This window comes from Sciurus vulgaris, assembly GCF_902686455.1.
Source record: "Sciurus vulgaris genome assembly, chromosome: 11".
NCBI lineage: Eukaryota > Metazoa > Chordata > Mammalia > Rodentia > Sciuridae > Sciurus > Sciurus vulgaris.
In genome coordinates, this window is record NC_136472.1 from 106,994,662 (window position 1) to 107,011,614 (window position 16,953).

The 16,953-nt window shown below is 34.1% G+C and overlaps 1 protein-coding gene across 1 annotated transcript in view; it reads left to right on the forward strand.

Annotated features, from left to right (window-relative positions):
• HOATZ (HOATZ cilia and flagella associated protein) overlaps positions 1-14,438 on the forward strand; it is a 28,105-nt gene extending 13,667 nt beyond the window's left edge. The window contains exons 4-6 of the mRNA XM_079101670.1: positions 10,777-10,836; positions 11,431-11,483; positions 14,079-14,438. Coding sequence (XP_078957796.1) covers positions 10,777-10,836; positions 11,431-11,483; positions 14,079-14,136 — 171 coding nt within the window. The 3' untranslated portion in view covers positions 14,137-14,438. The remainder of the gene's footprint in view (positions 1-10,776; positions 10,837-11,430; positions 11,484-14,078) is intronic.
• The last annotated feature ends 2,515 nt before the right edge of the window (positions 14,439-16,953 follow it).

Genomic DNA, 16,953 nt, shown 5'->3' on the forward strand with positions numbered 1-16,953 from the left:
TTGTACTGACTGCCTCTTATGTAGTGACTAATATGTTTTTCTCATTTTAATAAGTATTTTTCAAATGAAAATTATATATATGGCAGAGCTGGGAACTGAGCCAGGATCAAGCAGTTTCCAGTTGGTGTGAGAAGGTGCTTTCCTCTGCATCTTTTTCCTGCCAAGTCAGCATTCTTCCTCCCTGTGATTAATAATCCTCTATCATCTTCCATCCACTCCCGTAGATTATTGCAATTAGGTCTACTTTCTAAAATCAGATTAGTACTGAAAAAAAGCCTTTTCACTGATTATTCAGCCTGTCTTTTAAAGTGCATAGTAGATCATTTGAGATCCAAGAGTTCTGTATCTTATTACTATAGGAGATATAAATTTACTCTATTGCAGTTATATAATCTACATTATAGGTTTCAGTCAAAAGATATAAGAATGGTAGTAAAATCAGTAAATTCATAGATGATACATTCTGTTATCAAACTCAACAAGCTGGGAAGTGCCTGCTGCCTTTTGAAATCAAGCCCAAATATGAGGCTTTTTACCAATAAATAGTTTTACCCTAAGCCAATAATACTTCTTGCCTTCCTCAACACTGAATTTGTAACAAAGTGAAATGGAACCTACTAAGGATTAGAATTCTCCATAGAATAAGAACTGAAATTTCCTAGTGGCTCTGTAGGCAGTTAACTCTCAATCATTAACCTAGAATTAAAAATTAAATTCTGGAACCTAAAGAAAATGAAAATTGTAAAATATTCACAATCTCCTTAAGGTATACAACTCTGGTTCTTCTAGGTTATATTCTAAATTGGGAGTGGAATTCCTATTTTATATTTATTCTAAACCAAAATACCATCACAAATATTTAGTCTACATTAAATAAGATCTTAGAAAGCTCATCAGTTTAAAATAGAACTATAATTCAACGATTTTTTACCTTTTAACTTTTTTTTTTTTTTTTTTTTTGGCAAAGTGCTATGTGATACTATAATTTTGATCAAGGCTGACCTTAAACTAGATTAGCCCCCCCTGCTGTCTAGGTACATAGCACATATTTTCTGCTAGAAAATAAAGAGAGAGAGAGAGAAAGAGAGAGAGAGAGACTATATTTGTTTTCTTCACAACAATTAATCCTAATTCTTAATTTTTGGAATAAAGACTGAAGGAAGTGCACATGTGTGTGTGTGCATATGCATACACACGTGCATGCACACGTACGTGTATCCCCAAATCTCTAGTATGTATTTGAAGAAATGTAGCAAAGAAATCATAGGATATGGAGTCAAACAGAACTGGAAATGAGCTTGAATTCTTGGCTCTGCCAGTTAGTGATTAAGTGACCCTGAGGGGAAAATAAAGGTTCATTTTTATGTGTAAAGAGGTAATAATAATAATCTCAACCTCACTCTGTTGTGACCATTAGATGAGATGACCTGTAAGGCCTGCCATCTAGAAGTTATTCAATAAGGGTTGTTTTGTTGTTTTGTCTTTTTCAATCTTCTTCACTTTGTCTCATTCCTATCTTTATACCTCATAATTGAAAAATAAAATTTTAAAAGATGAAAAACAAGCTTCAGGATTAAATGGAAATGCTTTGACTAAAAGGGTAAATCTCAAAGGATGATGAGTTACTAAAGCCACTCTCACCCAGGTGTCTACGTCCTGATTAAAATATACAATCAAAGTTGGCTTGTCCCCACTATTAAAATGTCTCATAATATTTTCCTTAATCATATCTTCAGGTATCACCTGCAAAAAGAAAAATTACCACTTAAGGTCTATTTTGAAATTTCAACCATGGAACAAAAATATGTGAGCAAAGTTAATTAACTCTTTGCAGGTAAATAAAAGGTAACGAAGTTCACCATAAGGTCTCTCTCTACAAGTATAGATGAAGAGGTATACATCATGATAATTTTGAGAATATGAATCAGTGGTTCTCAACCAGAACACTCCATAAAACCAACTAGGAAAGAAATATCTTCAACTATCCACACAACTCAATAGTTCTTGAAAACCTAAAGAAAGGCTTTCTTATGGAAGATAAATTACTAAAGCTAAAGCACTATTAGAAGTTGTGACTAATATTGCAGTTAGATAAGATAATCGAAGGCAAACCCAATTAACTAGCTAAAGTGAATGAAATTAGTTGAGACGATAAAGATGGCCCTACTATGTACAAGCACTATAGGCTTGGTTTGGTTTGCATATTTATTTTGTTTCTGTATTTGGGTAGATTTGAACCGCTTTGGTAAGTTATTTTTTTCTAGAAAATTTTCTATTTCCTGTACACTTTCAAATTTGTTGGTGTAGAGTTCATAGTTTTAAATCATCTTTCTAAGCACTGCCATTGTTTGAGTTATTACCCTTTTAATTATTTGCATCTTTTTTTAAAGTGGTTAAGTCAAAGTATTATCTATTTTAACATTTTAACCAACATTTGACTTTATTATTCTCTATCATATTTTTGCCACTATTTATAATTGATTTCTTGTTACTTCTTCCTTCAAATTTAGTTCCTTTTTTTAGATTTTTAAGTGGCTGTATTTTTTATTGTTTGTAAAAAATGTAAACATACATTCTCACATATACCAAATACCTATTATTAAATTATTTATGTGTTGCCAATTTCTACATTAGGCAAGAAAGAATCTACAAATACGTTTTTCTTGATCTAAAGGGCAGTGTATTAGTTGTAATGATATTGGCTACGTTTGGCAATGATTCAGTCTACTTCTATTGTACTGCAGCATAACAAACTCATCTTAAAATGTGTCTAAAATGTAAAGAGCATTTTATCTTGCATAACAAAATAAAGTGAGTGGCATGTACTTCCATGGCTGGTTAATTCAATAGTTCAGTGATTTAGTGGTATTTTTCCTACAAATTTCCTCCTTTTTCACTTCATTTATTAATTTTCCATTTTCTCTTTTCTGGCATATGCATTGAAACATATAGATATCCTCGGAATTCTAATTTAGCTACATCTCATAAACTGTCTAGAATTTTCACTATTATTCTGTTTCAAGTAAAGTATAGATTTTTATAAATTCAAGTATAAATTTTTAAATTTCTGATTTCAAATGTTTCCTATAAATTATTTAGAAGTATGCTTTTTAATTTCCAAAGTATCGAGCCTTTTTTAAATTAACTGTTGTTTATTTCTAACTTCATTATACTGAGAAAAGAAACATAGTTCTGTCTTCTACTAAATACAGTTTAAACAGAGGTATCTTTATGCTGAAGTCTTCAGTTGGATCCCATTCACATAACCTGCCCTCTCTGCCCTGGTCCCCAGGACACACGTCAAGCCAGGCCAATCACCACCATCAAGTTTTTCCCACTTCTACATATCCCTTTGTTTTTAACTGACTGCTGTCTTCTTTTCATCTTAAAGATACTTTTTGTGTAACCTACTGCTTCTTATTTTGACTTTTTCCCTTTCGTGTATTATTTTTAAATCCTTAGAAATTTGTTTTGCCATCCCCTCGAGATTCTTCTTAGTTATTTTTTGCCTTGTCTTTTGAGGGTTAGGGGTTGGGTTTGTTTTTATTTTGTCTTGTCTTGTTTGTTTGTTTCTCTTGGGTCTCTTGCTCTCCTTTCTCCTGCTAGGAGCCCAATTCTTTCATTCTCTCTCTCTCATTTAACTTTGTTTTCTCCATTTTTCTCCTCTTATAACTATCACCTGCTACATCTCATCTGCATTTTCTCTCTTCACATTTTGAACACTGTAAACTCCCTTCTACCTTCCTATTACATTTTCTTTTCTCTTAATTAACTGTGTCTTTACCATTTTTAAAAACTAATTGGTTTATATAGCTTCTGCCCCCACCATTCATGTTGTTGCATTTATTACTGCTGTGGATGATATAGTTGACAACTGCTGTTAGCGTAAATGCCAGATCTAGTACATGATTACTTATTGATTTTGCTGTTGAAATTTGCTGACACCATTTCTGTTTGTTTGTGGTTATCAACGTTGTAGATAGCATAGTAGTTTTCTACTATGTCTACAGTTATTTATTTTGACTCTGTATATTACTTGCATTGGTTGTCACTATTGTTTGTTTCCCCATATTCTGTGAAGTGCTAGGAATCTACAGGGTTTCGTGTACATGAATAGGCAGAATTAATATTGTCGAAATGGCCATACTACCAAAAGCAATATAAAGATTCAGTGCAGTTCTGTCCAATAACATTCTTCACGGAACTAGAAAAACAGTCCTAAAATTCATTTCAAAGAATAAAAGACCCATAATAGCAAGAGTAATTCTTAACTGAAAAAGCAATACTGGAGGCATCACAATACCTGACTTCAAATTATAATACAGCGCTATGGTAACAAAAACTGCATGGTACTGGCATAAAACAGACATGTAGACCAATGGTACAGAATAGAGACTTAGAAACAAACCTACATATTTACGGTTATCCAACCCTTGACAAAAACATACATTAGAAAATTTTTTAAATGGAGCTGGGAAAACTGGTTATCCATATGTAAAAGAATGAGCCTAGACTCTTATCTCTCATCCTGCACACAAAAAAATCAACTCAAAATGAATCAAAGACTTAGGAATTAGACCAGGTACTATGCAACTCCTAGAGGAAAACATAGGGCCAACACTCCAGAATGTAGGCACAGGCAATTACTTTCTCAAGAATACCACTAGGACTGAGGATACAGCTCAGTGGGCAGAGTGCTTGCCTTGCAAGCACAAGGCCCTGGGTTCGATCCCCAGTACCAAAAAAAAAAAAAAAAAAAAGAATACCACTAAAGCTCAGGAAATAATGTCAGGAGTTAATAAATCAGATGGCATTAAATTAAAAAGCTTCTCCACAACAAAGAAAACAAGAAGGTAAAGAGAGAATGGGAAAAAAATCTTTGCTGGCTACTTTTCTGATGAATTATTAATATCTAGAATATACAAAGCACCAAAACTTGACACTTAAAAAACAAATAACCCAATTAATAAATGGGAAAACAGACACTTCCCAAAAAGAAGGAATACAAATGGTCAACAAATATATGAAAAAAAAAATGTTCAACATCATTAGCAATTAGGGAAATGCAAATCAAAACTACACTGAGATTGCATCTCACACCAGTCAGATTGGCAGTCAGCAAGAACACAATAATAAAACCTGGAGAGGATGTGGAGAAAAAGAAACACTTTTACAATGTTGGCAGGATTGTAAATTAGTACAACCACTATGGAAATCAGTATGATGGTTCCTCAAAAGACTAGGATGACCCTGCTATATCACTGCTCAGAATTTATCCTAAAAATTAAAGTCATCATACTACAGCCGTACATGCATACCCATGTTTATAGCAGCACAATTCACAAAACTCTGGAACCAGCCTAGATGTCCATCAACAGATGAATGGATAAGGAAAATGTGGTATATTTACACAATGGGGTTAGATTCAGCCATAAAGAAAAATGAAATTATGTCATTTGCAGGAAAATAGATGAAACTTGAGAACATCATGTTAAACCAAATAAGCCAAACTCAGAAGGTCAAGGGTCATATGTTTTCTTTCATATTTGGAAGCTAGAGAGGTAAAGGAAAGAAAAGTAGGGAGATCTCATGAAAATTGAAGGGAGATCAACAGAGGAAAGGGACTAGAGGAGGGAGAGAAGGGAGAGAAAGGAGAAATACTAAGGAATGATATTAGCCAAATTATATTGTGTGCATGTACAAATATGTAACAACAAATTCCACTGTTAGGTACAAATCCAAGGCACCAATAAAAATACATGGATTAAAAAAATATTCTCCTAAAATTTTTATGTTTTACATTTTAAAGCTTATATTAAGATTTTATATTTAGAAGTGGATTTGTGCAAATATTAGTTCCTTTATGTACTTTTCCCCACATTTTCTAATGTTTGTACCATTAACATATTTTGCATTTATATTCAATGGAATTTTAGACTTTAATATTCCCATTTGAATTAATATATTTCCCCCAGTACTTCTTAGTCTATTTTCTTCATGTTTTTTTCCTCTCAGAACATGTTCCACTTATCATATAATAATACTGTTTTTGAGAACTAACTAGATATTATGTACATTGTAAGTGCTTTGCTCTCATTCTTTGTTAATTCCCATATCAACTTTTAAAGGCACCAATTACTCCCAATTTAACAGATGAGGAATTCAAACGTGAAACATGTTAAGTGGCCTTTTCAAGATTGCACAGCTTAAAGACAGGAGACAAAGTTTGAACCTGGGTCTATCTAACAGCATAGTCCAGGTGCCACACTGCTTTACCATATTGGTTTCAAGAGCTTCTTGATTCTCTGTGTGTTGGAATGATTGCCAGGCAACTGAGCAAAAGCTAATTTTGGAATCAACCCAATACTCTTTTAAGACATCCTTAAAATTAAATTCAATAATTCAGCTTTTATACTATGGTGGACAAGAGAACATTTCTCTGTAATATACATAGGTAATTACAGAAATAAACAGTGCCTCATGGTGTTTGTTTTTGGGTACTGGGCATTGAACTCAGAGGCACTCAACAATTGAGCCACATCCCCAGTGTATTTGTATTTTATTTAGAGACAGGGGGGTCTCACTGAGTTGTTTAGCACCTCACTTTTCCTGAGGCTGACTTTGAACTCATGATCCTCCTGCCTCGGACTCCCATGCTGCTGGGATTACAGGCTTGCACTTGATGAGTGTTTCAGTCACAAAATTTTAATCATAACCCAAAGAAGAATTGCAATTTTCATATGAGAAATAAACCTTAAGAAGAAAGGATCTTGCTTTTAATCTGGTGTTTATTCAGAGCTCTTTTTTTTTTCAGTAACAAGATTAATTGGAGAGATGCTTATAGTACATTGAAGAAATTTCAGAGAAATTCGCATTGCATATTTAACAGCAAACAGTATCTTAGACATTCCTCCTTGTTTTCCTTTCCTCTCTTTAACTGTATTTACCAACTAACCATAGGTCAGAATTCCTCCATGCCTATATACAGATAGTAGATAATCCATCCTCTTTTTTTCCCACTCTTTTCAACACTTTGAAATAATTAAAAGAAAATTTTTCTCTCATTATAATAATGTTATAATAGCTACCTTTTATCATATGCCTTCAATATGCCATACATCATATTAAGCAAGTTTGTATTATTTCCAGTACTCACTGCATTCCTCATAGAGGAGAAATATAAAACTCAGAGAAGTAGTTCTCTGATTTACCCAAGATCATAAACCTCCAACCTACATGTTAGTGATTTCAGTTAGAGAAAAGGAGGAACCAGGAGGTATAGTTAAGATCATATTTACCATTAATCACACAGCAGAATTGGAATCCAAGCCCAAATGTATTCGACCCCACTAATTGATGTTGCCACTGACTCTGAAAAGCCAAAAAGAAAGAATAAAGTAATCTAACTGTTGAAGTGACACAAATATTCATTAACCACCTATGAAACATAAATTTATATATTATTATATCATTTCCTCATTTCCTAGAATCAATTTTCTCCTATAATTTATTTTTTCAGAAATAGTATAAATATAGATAATATAAATATAAGTAAATATCAAATATTAAGATATTATAAGTACATATTATGATTCATTTAGATTATTATTTTAAGAATTAAATGATCAAAATGTCTTATAAATAGAAACTTCCCTTAATGAACACAACCAAAACCACTGTGATTAGGAATGATAATTCTTCTGTTATGATTAAATTAACAAGTAAATTATTTGTCCCTACTAACAATGTAAATCGTAAGAATTTTTCTCTTCCCACTGACTAGTATTTGGCTTTCCTGACAGATTTCTTAGAATAATCCACAACATCTTTGTTCAGATGACACAGTTGTTTACTGTAGTCTTGTTATTCATTCCCAGGAAACATGTCCAGGAAGCAGAAATCAAATCACATTTGAAATCTTTGTTTCTAGCATTATATTATAAAACTTATTATGGATGAAAATCCATTGTAGTAAAAAAGGGCTTGAAGTCCAAAGGGGAAAATGAATGAATATATTTTTGTTCTACTTTTATTTTTGAGTCCTGTAACTAAATATTTGTCCTTTATGTTGGAAGTATATGTAAGCATACTTTATATATACTTTTTATATATAATATACTTTATATATGCAAATATACTTATATAAATATACTGACAATATAACTTGCCTATGACTTCCCAGTAGTTATACAGATAGAACCATACGTTTGTGTTCATGGAAGACTTTAAGAACTAAATTTTCCTATTGTTTAATTTCATCTTTTAAAACTTTTCTTCACTTGGCTAATAATTGTGTATTAGTAAAATGTTCCATTCATACTTCATGACTCAATTCAATTCAACAAAAATTCATTACACATCACAGACTAGGCATTGCTGAGTTCTAAGGAAAGATAAAAAGATGAGTAAGATTCTGAAAGAGACACATAGCAACTAAGAAATAAAGCAGGAAGAGTAAGATCAATATCATAACCAAGGAACAAAGTGCTATGTAATCATAGTATGGGAGCAATTAATTCCAGTTGAGTACACTTGTAATGGAAAAATTGGAAAAGAAACTAACATTAAATACCTACAATGAAAATATCTTTATTGATAGACATTATTCAATCTGTAACAAGTTGACAGGTATTGTGAAACTTAGTTTTCAAAAGTACTCTTAATTTTTTCCCTTCAGTAACTGCAATACATGAAACCTAAAATTTAAGTACAAAAGTAGAAATCCTCTCCCAAAACAAATAAAATTAAAACTTTGTAGGCTCATAAAAAGCAAGATCCATACAACTTGAACAAAATGAGGCAAAGCCCTACACCCTTCCTTTCAAGTGTTTCAATGGATCATTCCTGATGTTTTTAGTCTCTTTTGCAGTTTAGCCTTGAGGACTTAGGGAATCACATTGAGCAATTAGCAATGCAGCAGATTGTCAGGTTTTGCACATGCGCACGCGCGCACGCACACACACGTAGTCTTTCCTCTGTCTCAAAAGGTTTCTTCCCTATCTTTCCATCATCATCTGGGGCATCTTCTCTTTGTCCCCACCCCCAATCCTTACACAATCTAGTCTGAATACAGTTCAGGAGATTATCATTCTCTAATTGCACCCTATACTAAACTCATCATGGGGCGTTTGAAACCATTTATTGTCTTTCACCACAAGTCTAAGACACCTTGCAGGCAGAAATTGTGTTTAATTTGGCCACAGCATGGCAATGTCACATCAGAAGTGCTTATTATGTGTAGAAATATGTTTTCAAAAAAAAAGATTTATTGAAATCTTAACCTTCAGCACCTCAGAATTGTGATCTGATATGAAAATAGAGTTGTTTCAGATTAAATTAGTTAAGATGAGGTCATATTGGTGTAGGAGTTTTGCCTGAAATAGGGTGGTCTCATACTCTGTATGACTGGAGTCTTCATAAGAAGACAGCCATATGAAGACAGAGTCACAAGAGAGAAGGCACAGTTGGAATTAAGTACACCAAGGAATATCACAGATTACCAGCAACCACCAGAAACTAAAAAGAAGTTCCACAGGTCTCAGAAAGAACATGGCCCTGTGCATCCTCCAGTACTGTAAGACAATAAATGTTGTTTTAAGTCACTCGGTTACTTTGCTAAATCAGTTGTGGGAAAACAGCCCAGTAATCAATAAATTTGGATGAATAGGTGGCTTCAAATTTTTCCCTGCTGTGACAAATTCTGTGCCTTATTCTTATTTCCTCTAGCCTTGTTCTAAACTGTATTTCTTTTTACCTATATTTGCCAATTTTATAGTCTATATGTTCATAAATCTTCATCCCTGCACTAAATTTGATTTTTACACTTAGTAAAACTTACCTGCAGATGTGCATTTCTTGACAACTAACACAGAGAAAGGAGAGATGCTAGAATAAGGCTTTGTTCCCATATGCAAGCAACTAAGAGCCGAAGAGCCTTTTTTTCTTTTATCTTAACAGGTTGGCAGAATTTTTTTTAATTGAATCATTACTATACATTGGATTCATTATGCCATATTCATTCATGTAACATAATTGATTAAACTCATTCCCCAGTATCTTCCCTTTCCCTTCCCTCCTCCCTTCCCTCCAATCTGCTTGTTCTGCTGATTTCCTTTCTATTACTATTATTATTAATTAGTGCATTTTTCCTAGATATATATGGGAGGATTCAATGTTGTATATTTTTACTTGGACAGAGGATAATTCGGTAGATTTTATTCCCCATCTTTACCTTAGACTTAGGTCGCGGTGTGCTGTTTTGAGTTTGTTGATCCTGTTGTCTTGGTGCCAGTTAGTGGCAATTTAGTATGGTGGTCAGTAGCTTAGACATTGTCACATGGGCTGCAATAAAATCCAGTCTGCCATTTAATAACTGGGATAAGTTATTTAACATTCCTCCACTTTACTTTCCTCACCTATAAAATGGAGAAATAGTAGTATCAAATTTCTGAATTGTTATAAGAAAATAATGATATAATGTCTATAAAGTTCTTGGCATAGTTCGTTCTTAGCACAGTTAGTAAGGTCTTGATAAAAGTTAATGTGGGTAGAAAAAGGCCTCCATTTAGGATCAAAACCAAGCTACTCTGTAAAGCAAAATCCTCTGGAATAAAAACTGGATTGTGCTACAAATGAAAAAGTATAAATCCATTATGGAAAAAAGGTATTTTAAAGTTCTGCCTATACCAGAAAAAAGAAAAAAAAAAAGAATTCCACCTTCCACAGGCACAAGGCTTTCTTAAAAGACTCACCCACTTTTTCCCCCCTTTTCAACAGGCTAAAAAGAGAGATGAGATTCTCCGACTCTTGAGAAAACAAAGAGAAGAAAGGATCTCGGTGAGACTGATAGCGAAGCATTCCAAAAAACCTAACTGTAGGGATGAACTGCAGCAAGTTTTCAGAGGTTTTGTAATGGATGCCTTCAATCTAGACACCTGCAGTCTACAGCCTTCTGCATATTGGAGATGAGCAGGATATAGAGACAGAAATCAGATAATCTGGCAATTCTTAATAAACCAAAGTTATCTCCAGAGTTTGCAACTCCTCTGGCATAAGAAATGAGATGTTATTGTCAGTGGAATCTTTTGTTCACATATTATAAAGCTATATGATATTGACAAAGGCTATATCAGTGCTAATATTTGTTTACAATGATTGATCTTTTCTAGATCATACAAAAATAAATGCTAAATGATAACAAGTTTTATAAAAATAATAATGACACACTGTAGACTTATGGAAGCACAAACACACACTCCTGAATCAATCTTAAATGCCTTTATATGGAACATTTCTGACCTGATAGTTTCCAGATTTAAGAAGCTGGTCTTTATAAACTCTGTGATGATTTCACCTTTCAAATTGAATATATTTTGGTCAGTGCAAAAAATAAAATTTTCCTTTTTGATTTTTGTTTTGTTTTGTTTTTAGAAAGAACTGATTTCCCTTCCTTATAAACCCAAGGCCAAAGAATACAAAGTAAAGTAAGTTTACTTCTGGCAAAAATATTCCCATCTTTTTACTTACTATCTTTTTTCTAACCTTGTTTCCTACCATCACATCTTCTAAAAACCGAACCCATTACGTTAGGGTTTTCTTGCCCTGAATAAACTTTCTTCTTGTAGATATTAAAACCTTTGTACCTACTTATATATATATATGGAATATGCAAGGATAAGTTTGTGCTAAAACTGGAAAGCAGATCAATCTTGAGTATCCGTGCACAACCTTTCCTTCTTATCCTGGAGTGTTGAGTCCACCTGCCCCTACCCCACTCACCCTGCCATCTTTAATGTATCAGCAGATTTTAGATAGCCAACTCTGACCCCCCAGTGATCTGTAAAAGGTTGCTAAAACTAAGTTCATGTAGAAAAGGTTTTAGCTTCTCAGTGATGGTTAATAACTTTATCCCTGAAGTAATGTTAGAATGCAACTGGGAACATTCTAACTCTAACTCTAGTGGAGTTTGAAGGAAATCAGCTACCAATTAATTAATCATTATAGCACCCTTAATTTTTTTAAATCTTCATTTTTGTATTAGGACTGAAAATCACTGTGACTAACTCAACATTAATATAACAAATATTTATTTTCATACTGCATTCAGGGGAGAAAGGAAGTAAGAGTGGTGATTTTTATCTCATCCCTTTACTGTTATTAACATAATAGCCTTGAAGAAGAATAAATATGTCTATACTTCTTTTTAAAATTAAAAAAAAAGTCCTTTAATCACCTGGTTAAGCTGGGTACAGTGGTATATGCCTGTAATCTCAGCAGTTCAGGAGGGTGAGGCAGGAGGATCACAAATTCAAAGCCAGCCTCAGTAATTTATCAGAGCCCTAAGCAACTTAGTGAGACCCTGTCTCAAAATTAAAAATAAAAAGGATTGGGGTTAAATGCCCCTGGGTTCAATCCCTAGTACAAATCATCATCATCATCATCATCATCACCTGGCTATATTGTCTACATGATGCTCTGCAACTTACTTAGGTTCTTACTATTTGGCCAGATGATTTGAGTTATCTTCTAAGGGTAAAGAAACACTAGCCCAATCAGACACTTACTTAACTGATTCAAATAATGGATGAAGACTGCTACTTGAGTCGCATCAAACAGACACGTTGGATGCCTTAGATTTCTGCATGTATTTTTTCTTTTTTATGTTTTTATTAATGCATTATAGTTATGCATAATAATGGGGCTTCTGCATACATTTTTACAGAACTTCCTGCTACTACCCATGGTGATCTACCTGAGAGTAAAACATTATTTCAAAGCTTAGATACTTATTTGAAAAATTTAAATGTTTATCTACTTACTTTTAGAGTATACTAATTCTCTTCTCCATCCTGAAGCTAAATTTCATTCCATTTCACAGTGAAATCTTCTTCCTCTGAACCTCTCAGAGTTACTGTCTGTACATTCATTAGACAACTGATCATTATCTCTTATATTATTTAACATTTCATATATTTTTTTCTATAATTATAAGCTCCATGAGAAATTGGGTCAAAGTACCTAGCACACTGCCTACACATTGGAATTCAGAAAATATTTGTAGGGAAAAAAAAAAGTTTAGTTCAGGGCTGGGGTTGTGGCTGAGATAGAGCACTTACCTAGCACACAGGAGGCACCGGGTTCCATCCCCAGCACCACATAAAAAAACTAATTAAACAAAATAGAGGTATTGTGTTGGTCTACAAATAAAAATATTTTTAAAAAAAGCTTAGTTCAGCCTGGACATGGTGGTGCATACCTATAATCCCAGCACTTGGGAGGCTGAGGCAGGAGGATTGCAAGTTCAAAGCCAATCTCAGTAACTTAGTAAAGTCCTAAACAACTTAGTAAGACCCTGTCTCAAAATAAAACATAAAAAGGGATGGGGATATGGTTCAGTGGTTAAGCACCCCTGGGTTCAATTCCTGGTACAAAAAAAAAAATTTAGTATGAGAATATTATATCATTCAAATCAGTAATAGCTAATTGGTGTTTTATACTATACATTGATTTATAAACATTTTTTTAAATTTTGTAAATATCTTAGACACAATTGTAAAATACTTTAACTTTGCCCTCTTTTCCTCCCTCCACTCTTATCTCTCTGCCCAAAACTCCCCTACACACAGATGCAGCCTTAACTTTCCTCCTTCAAGAAATCTTTTTAGAGTAATCTGGGTGCCCTTCTATCAGAAGGGAAGAACTAGAAAGTATGTTTCTAGCAAGGTTTTAGTAGCAATATGTTTATTATCCACCCCAGGAATATTTTCATTTTAAGAGGGTTAAGTAGAAGGAACAACAGTTAGTCCAAAGAAATCACTTACCAATGATGAAATCTCAGGAATTTGACTCTTTAGTGAGCAAAATATATTTAGAGTAGGTCTACTCCAAAGTCCTTCAAATCACATTGCAATAACCACTTCTTCCAATATAACTTTAAACTTGGTTGCAAAGCCTAATGTATATTCAGAATCCACAACAGTGCATTTTTATTGGGGAAATTTTCAAAGTTGTTTTCAAGCTATAATGTTCAGAATGAGAGAGTTCTGTGTATAGAAATTGATTCATATTATTACCAACAGGGAAGAGGTATCTGAGTCAGATAAAGACGGCCAAGAAGAAGTCAAAGCCTTGAACTGATCTCCTTGGCACAGGGTAGAAGATGGCTTACTTATATCTTCATGTTGAAACAACCTACACTTACATCAGGATCACTGGGATCAGTAACAAAGTTTTTAACTTTGTCAAAAGAAATAAAGATGAGGAAAGTTAAATGTGCATTATTCCAGAAATTTTACCAGTTACTGAATACTTGTGTTCAAATGGACAAATAAAAGTCAAATAAGTACAAATATGTGCATTTTATTGTACTTCAACTTTACCTCAATAAAGCTGTGGGGGGAATAAAGTTAAATAAGTAGACTTCCATGAATTTTATCATTTACTGAGTATTTGTATCTATTTTATTTATTGTATACTACTGTCTGACATCACATCATAATCATCTCTCTCACCTTACACATTCTCAAAATCCTATTTACAACTTTTGTTTGAAGAGTATTTTCAGAATTTTTGTATATTGTGGATATCACATAAACAAGAATCAAAGACTTTATGTGCTCCAGCTTGTAGACTATTAGTAGAAATAAAGAAAAAGGGATGAAAAAGGGCAGTCTTGAAAACTTAAAAAGTCTTTATTGCTTTAAAGAATAGTCCCTTTTACAAAATGTAGTTTATTCCATTTTTAGAACACGTCTGAAATCAGAAATGAACTGTTTCTAGTTCTGTAACCAACTCAGCTTGCCTGTGTTTTACACACAGGTATATAACCCGGCTGACAGCCTACCTCACCAAAAGTTATTCCTTTTGGTACGTATTGAAAAAGAAAAAGTTAAGGTTTAGTCCCGTCTGCATTGTGCAAATGGCAGTCCTACTCAGGGTTGTTCATTGTTCCCCAGTGTTTGAAGCTCTATTTAGAACCATCATTCACTTCAGAGTCCTGGCCATAACCTCCCTGAGATGCAGCCATCATCCACAACACACCAAGCTGCAACGGAGGCTGGAAATAAATCTTTTAGATGGAGGAGGAGGTATCTGCCTCCTTAAAATTCAAGGACTCTATGGCTAAAAAAAAAAAAAAAAAAAGTAGAGGAGGGTAACTGCAAGTTTCTGGCACAACAATATTTAGAGAATGAATTAGTCACCTTTTTATTGCTATGACTAAAATACCTCACATAAACAACTTAAAGAAGGAATAATTTATTTTGGCTTATGGTTTCGGAGGTTTCAGTCCATGGTCAATTGGTTCCATTGCCTTGGGTTTGAAGTGAGGCAGAACATCATGTCAGAAGGTTGCAGCAGAAGAAAGTAGCTACTCAGCTCATGACAGACAAAAAGCACAGGGGCTGGGGGAGGCTGGACACCAGAAATAACTTTCCAGTGACCTACTTCCCCACTGGAAAGTACTCCTCCTAGTAGTACATTCAGTTATCAGTAGATTAATCCACTGATGAAGTCAGAGCCCTCATGATACAGTAGCTTCCCAAAAGTGCCACCTCTGAACACTGCTGCATTGGGAACCAAGCCTATGAGACTTTGGGGGACATTCCAAATTTAAACTATACCAGAGAAAAAATACATGGAACAAAAATAAAGATAATAGGGCTTAGGAGAAATTTTAAAAATTATAAATTGACAATCCCACCCTAGCACCATCAAGAATAAAAGGTACTATGTCAGATTAATTTATTTGTCAGCTCTCTATTGTGAAGATGGACAGAGCAAACTATTAAAGCCTAAACTTTCTATCATAATTCCCTTTATTCTGATTCCATGTTCACTAAGAAATCTTTTCCCATCCAGAGGAAGAATATGTGCTCAACAGGCTAACATAAACATCAGTTTACCTGACAGTTCCATTTCTCAGTGTGTGATTATAGTACAAGTTCAGCATCCCTAATCCAAAAATCTGGAAATAGGAATCCTCTGAAATCCACATATTTTTGAGTATTGACATTATGCCACAAGTGGAAAATTCTACACTTGACCTCATGTGGGATTGCTGCCAAAATGGAGGTGTACTAGAAATATTGTGTAAAACTATACTCAGACCATGTGTTTAAGGTATATATGAAACATAAATAAATTTTGTGCTTAGGCTAGGGTCCTGTCCCCAACATATCTCATTATGTATATGCAAAGACTCCAAAGTCTGAAAAAAATCTGAAATTCAAAACACTTCTGGTCTCAAGCATTTTTGGATAAGGGATACTCAACCTATAGTCTCTTCAATTATGTTTGAGCTGGTTGAAGTAAGGATTGATCTCTGGGCCAAGATAACTTTATCAAGGAAAATTCTACTTTATGAGCATTCCTATGTGGTCAGGTGTGATGGTTAACTATTGCTGCAACAATACTACATAACAAGTCTAAAACAATTGTGTACTTGCAGGTCAGCTGGGATTTGGCTGATCCTGGCTTAGCCAGACAGCCCTACTTCAGGCTACAGAACCTAGGTCAGTTTTGTCACACTACCAGTCTATCAACTGACTGAGGCAGCTTTGCTCCATGTATCATCCTCTTGGGGATATATGTGAACCAGTAGGAAATCTGAACTCTGTTCCTCCAACACAGTGTAGAGAAGAAAGAGAACAAATAAAAATGTGAAGCTTTTACTGGTCTACACTTAGAAAGTTCTGGCTCATTCTGTTGGTCAAAAAAGTCAATCACATGGTCACAGACAAAGTCAAGGGAAATATACTCTGCTTCTTTAGTAAGGGAAACTGTAATGTCAGGGTAAAGGGTATGTGTAGTGGGAGATGTGAAGAATTGAGTCATTATTGTAATGTACCACACTTGGTTGACCATAAACCCTAACAAAGTCAATTTAGACCAAGGTCAACGTTATGATTTGGATGTGAGGTGTCCTCCAAAAGCTTCTGTGTGAGACAATGCAAG